This window comes from Limulus polyphemus, unplaced genomic scaffold, assembly GCF_000517525.1.
Source record: "Limulus polyphemus unplaced genomic scaffold, Limulus_polyphemus-2.1.2 Scaffold5476, whole genome shotgun sequence".
Taxonomy (NCBI): Eukaryota; Metazoa; Arthropoda; class Merostomata; order Xiphosura; family Limulidae; genus Limulus; species Limulus polyphemus.
Window position 1 is genome coordinate 47,129 of NW_013671086.1, and position 6,166 is coordinate 53,294.

At 34.9% G+C, this 6,166-nt stretch overlaps 1 protein-coding gene across 1 annotated transcript in view; it reads right to left on the reverse strand.

The window, feature by feature from the left end:
• LOC106472628 (prolyl endopeptidase FAP-like) overlaps positions 1-6,166 on the reverse strand; it is a gene marked incomplete at its 5' end in the record, with an annotated part of 43,079 nt that overhangs the window by 28,737 nt on the left and 8,176 nt on the right. Inside the window, 2 exons of the mRNA XM_022401175.1 lie at positions 1,122-1,251; positions 2,297-2,397. Of these exons, the coding sequence (XP_022256883.1) occupies positions 1,122-1,251; positions 2,297-2,397 (231 nt within the window). The remainder of the gene's footprint in view (positions 1-1,121; positions 1,252-2,296; positions 2,398-6,166) is intronic.

The following is a 6,166-nucleotide window of genomic DNA, read 5'->3' on the forward strand; positions in this document are numbered from 1 at the left end:
AGTTTATTATTTCTCAATTCAACTTTGCAATACACTTAATTTCCACAGTCACTTTAACTTAAACACATGCTATAATTCACAACGAACGATTCTCACACTTAACTACCGCACTTGACTCAATTGTCCATCTCTAGCTCTTCAATCTGCAATTATTCATATCTATACAATCACTTCTCGCCGATCTTATATATATGAAATAGAAGGTGTCTGGAGAACACTCGAGGCTTCACGAACGGACATGATTTTTCTAGAATCTCATGACGTGTTACTAGCATCACGTGACTTCCGCTGTCATAACAATATATATAATTCTAGAAGTCTGGAGGATCATGGTGACTAAAACTTAAGAAACATGCAATTTTTTAAAGATACAACCAATATGTTCTGCCACATAGAGGAACCAAAACATGTCTAGCTCTCAGCTTACGAGTACACTGAGAAGTGTTTGACTGGTTTAATCATAAACTTAATCAAGATTATCACACATTTTAGTGTTTAAGATATCAACATTATCAGGGAACAAAAGCATATTTTAGCACTTCAAAAACTAGATGCCTAACAAGCATGTTTGACTGTGTAAAATATTAATACAATTAGGAAATTGAAACACACTTAACTTTTTTGGATGTCAACATAATGAGAGAAATAAAAGATATTCTACTGATTAAAACATAACATACACCAAAAAAAAGAGAGATATTAGACTGATTCCAATAGTAACACACCTAGGAAACTGAAACATATTTGGTTGAAAGGTTAATTATCTTGAGAACTGAAACCAGACATTTTTAAAAACCTAGGGGACAGAAATATTTGTCCATACCAAAGAATCATAAATAGAGACAAATTTAAGGAAAGAGACATACATTTGACTAGTTGCTCATAAGATTAAAATAACAAGAAAACAGAGAAATAGACAAATGTTTGAGCTCTGGTGAACAAAGACATATTTGAATGTCTGAAATATTAACATAGCCAATGTATTATCACATGATCTACAAGTTATAAATTTAAATACAAGGATCTTAAGCCAAAACTGAATAAACAAACTTTCTCAAAAATAAAATATTCTTCAATACTTAGTAATGAAATTATCATTTTAAATAGGATAAGTATCTTACCTTTACACATAGCCAGCTATTATTAACTCTATCACATACACTGATTATAGAATAATTCTGTGATCTGCATAGCCACACCACTGCTAAATGATTGTTATCAATCCATGTAACTTGGGTGATATAATGATCCCTATGAAAAACAAAACTTTATATAGTCTATTACAACTCTTAATGAATATCTTATCATGAAAGATATTCTCTGACACAAAAAGTTAACCAGTAACACAACTGTCATCCACTGCACACTTACACAGTTAACATCACAATATCTACCTTCCTTCATCTCACAGTATTTTAGAATAACATCACACCATCTACCTTTCTTCATCTCACAGTATTTTAGAATAACATCACACCATTTATCTTCCTTTATTGCACGGTCTTTCAGGATAACATTACACCATTTACCTTCCTCCATCACACATAGTCCTTCAGAATAACATCACACCATCTATCTTCCTTTGTCTCACAATCTTTCAGGTTAACATTACAGCATTTATCTTCTTTTATTATACAGTCTTTCAGGTTAACATCACAGCATCGACCTTTCTTCATTACACACAGTATTTACAAATATCATTACACCATCTATCATGTTTTGTTACACAGAATTTCAGGTTAATAACATCACAATATCTACTTTCCTTCATTACACAATGTCTTTGAGGTTAATATCACAACATCTATCAACTTTGATTACATAATGCTTTTCAAGATAATACCACAACATCCCCATACTCATTTATCTCATTAACTATCTTTTCCAGTTAATGTAGAGCATGACACTGTCTTAATTCACAGTATATCTTACTGGTTAAAATCATGCATACTTTTTTCTAAAGAAAATTTTTCTTTCAATTTAACATACATCATTTTTCTTGACCTCAAACAATAGTATCTTTTCATATATCTTCTGTCCATGGTTACATTAATACTGTTTGATATCTGCTGTGTAGATCAACAGAATAAGTGAACATAACTTTGTGATAAACTTAATAACAACACAACTTTAGATACTGAGAATTACTGAAATATAAGTATCTACACCTTTTGTTTTGGTGATCGATAAAAGCAAAATTATTTTTCTGTTCATACAAAAAATGTTCATTTCTCTAATACACCTCACACACACACAGAGAACAGATTTGTAAAGTTAACATAAATGGTAGACTTACTTATCCTTCATCTCTTCAGGAATTGTTATGTTTTCTGGAACACCAGGTTTCGTAGTTAACTCCACAACCTGTAGCATCACTTTAGGATTACTTGTACCTGGCTAATTAGTAAGGGATCAAAATACTTAGAATCGTGAAAATAGTGTTAAATTATTTTGCTACATGAAATGTAATGAGCTAAAACAAAACACACACAATGCAATTATGTTGTGAATGTAATTCACTGAATATGAACTATATAATTATAAACAGATTATGAAACAAACAAGTACAAAAGCTACCTTAGACAAGTTCAACTAAAATATACTTAATTCCAGATATTGAGTTATAAAAGTTTGGTCTAACAATGGTTTAATTTAAGTCTTGTCAATATAGTTGAAATTAAAATGAATAATTATTGTAACACTACTTATTATGTAAACTAGTCACAAGAGGTTACTATACACGTTATAAATATACGTTTTAACTGTTGTAAAACAGTGGTTACTGTAAACATTATAAATATATGTTTTAACTGTTGTATAACGAAGGTTACTGTACACATTATAAATATACGTTTTAACTGTTGTATAACGAAGGTTACTGTACACATTATAAATATACGTTTTAACTGTTGTATAACGGTGGTTACTGTACACATTATAAATATACGTTTTAACTGTTGTATAACGAAGGTTACTGTACATATTATAAATATACGTTTTAACTGTTGTATAACGAAAGTTACTGTACACATTATAATATAAGTTTTAACTGTTGTATAACAAAGGTTACTGTACACATTATAAAATATGTTTTAACTGTTGTATAACAAAGGTTACTGTACACATTATAAAATACGTTTTAACTGTTGTATAACGAAGGTTACTGTACACATTATAAATATATATTTTAACTGTTGTATAATGGTGGTTACTGTACACATTATAAATATACATTTTAACTGTTGTATAACGAAGGTTACTGTACACATTATAAATATATATTTTAACTGTTGTATAACGAAGGTAACTGTACACGTTATAAATAAGTTTTATATTTATAACGTGTACAGTAGCCTCCTTTATAGTGATCAAGCAGATTACCTCAATTTATCTTTTTCAATGATAATGGTAATAATGTCTCACAATGTTGTTCAGCTAGATTAGAAAATTAAGATAAAAAATAAAATTCTGAGATTTATCCTAACATCTAGAAGCTATTTATATAGCAAGGAGTTTGTGTGTCTGGGGGGATGGGGGGAGGACTTAAACTAATTCTTTGTCAAACGTTGTTACAATGGAGGAGAAATTGTTCATGATGGAAGGTCCTCAGTCCAATCCTTTAATTTTAATAGCTAATTTGTGAGGAGAGGTATCTTTATTTTAAGTGTTCTGATTGAATTTTGAAAATTGATTTATTGCACTATTTTATTTGGGACAATGACACTAATGTTGATTGTAGATCAGCATAAAATATAAAAATGCATTAAGAAACTTTCTGATGCACCTTTGGGTCAAGGAAATTGTGCCACCCTTTGCCAAGGTAGTAATCAGTTTTAGTTATGGCCAAGGTCTCTGGCAATACTGTGTGATGCCATTCGGGCTTAGCAATGCTCCAGCAACATTTGAGAGGCTGATAGAAAGAGTACTGGAAGGCCTACAATGGAGGATAGCCATGGTGTACCTGGATGATGTCATTCTGTTTGCAACAACGTTTGATGAGGAAATGTCCCAGCTATAGGAAGTATTCAAGCATTGGAAAACAGCAAACCTCAAACTCCATCCCAAGAAATGCCACTTGTTCCAAAAAGAAGTACTTTACTTGGGTCACATTGTAAGTGATCATGGTGTGCAAACTGATACTGATAAAGTGAAAGCAGTGCATGATTGGCCAACACCAGACAATGTGGGAGAGTTAAGAAGTTTCTTGGGACTCTGTACCTATTACCGGAAGTTTGTGGAGGACTTTCAACTATAGCTGCTCCACTACATGATTTGACAAAAAAAGGCCAAAAGTTCAAATGGACAGTTTCTTGCCAGCATGCTTTTAAGACATTGAAAGAAAAATTGGCCTCATCTCCACTTTTAAAGCTTCCAAATTCCTCACTGTCGTAAATATTGGATTGTGATGCTAGTAGTGTCAGAACTGGAGGAGTGTTGTCTCAGAAAGTGGGCGAAAACGAACATGTGGTGGCCTACTTCAGTAAGGTCCTGAGTAGACCAGAGAGGAACTACTGTGTAACATGGAGGGAATTCACTGCTATAGTAAAAAGTCTGACATATTTCCATTCTTATCTCTATGGTGCCAGGTTTACCATCAGGACAGACCACTAGTTAAGATCATTAAAAAACTCAGAAGGATGACTGGCACGTTGGATCGGAAAGATAGACCAGTATAACTATGATATTGAATATAGAGAAGGAAAATCTCATGGAAATGCCGATGGACTGAGCCGAAGACCCTGCAAAAATGACTGCAGACATTGCTACAAAAGAGAGGTTGAACTAACTAGGTGCCATCAAGCTGAAGTCAAAGTGACTGAAGGAGTTGATGATGGTGAAGTGGAACCAAGTATAGATATTAAAGCAGAACAGGAGAAAAACCAATATTTGAAGCCAATAACTGATTTTCTACAAGCAAGTGTTTTGTGACCTGCTTGGGAGAAGGTGTCTAGCTTAAGCCCTGTGACAAAGAACTATTGGGCACAATGGGACCAGTTGAAGCTTGAAGATGGTGTTCTTGTCCGGAGATGAGAAACTGCAGATGGGAAAGTGATGACCTGGCAAACAGTTATTCCTGAGAAAGTTACGGGAAGTTGTGCTGCATCAATCCCATGATAGTTTAACAGGAGGACATCTTGGAGTTAAGAAGACACTGAGTCACCTATGGCATAGATTTTACTGGATAGGTATGAGGCAAGATGTGGAAGAATGGTGCAGGACCTGCAGTACATGTTGTGCTAAAAGGGGGCCCAAGCATAAGGGACGTGCTCCAATGAAGTTATATCAAGTTGGCGAATCAATGGAAAGAGTAGCCATTGACATTGCTGGTCCTTTGCCCCAAACTCGTGCCGGAAACAAGTACATTTGTGTGGTGATGGATTATTTCACCAAGTGGCCTGAGGCATATGCAATACCAAATCAGGAAGCTACAACTGTAGCTTCGGCTATTAGTGATTTCTTCTTCAGGTTTGGTACGCCATATGAACTGCATTCAGATCAAGGTCGTAACTTTCAATCAGCTGTGTTCCATGAATGCTGGAAGTTGTTTGGCATATGAAAGACCAGGATAACGCCACTTCACCCACAGTCTGATGGGATGGTAGAAAAGTACAACTGGACATTGGGACAGGAATTGACAATGTTTTGTAACAGCTGCCAAGATGACTGGGATGTCTTACTCCCTCAACTGTTGATGGCCTATAAAACAGCAGAGCATGAAGTCACTGGATACACTCCAGCAACACTGATGTTTGGTCGGGAACTTCAGTTGCCAGTGGATCTGATAACAGGATGCCCACCTTACGAAGAGTTGCCTGAAAATGTGTCACAGTTCATGAAAGTGTTATCAGAAAGGATGGATGATATTCACCATCAAGTGCATTCAAACTTGAAAACGTCTGCTGATTCCATGAAGCAATCTTATGATAAGAGATCTACTGAAGTCAGCTTTGTACCAGAAGACAAGGTGTGGTTGTATAATCCCAGGAAGACCAAAGGGAAGTCTCCTAAGTTGTCTTCTCCATGGGAAGGCCCATATGACATAGTGGATCATTTCTCAGACGTGACTTTCCGAATAAAATGTGGTCGACGAGGTAAGCCAAAGGTGGTGCATGCCAACAGTCTTTGGCATTATCACGGTCCAGATCATTTCAGTTAGAACAAAGTG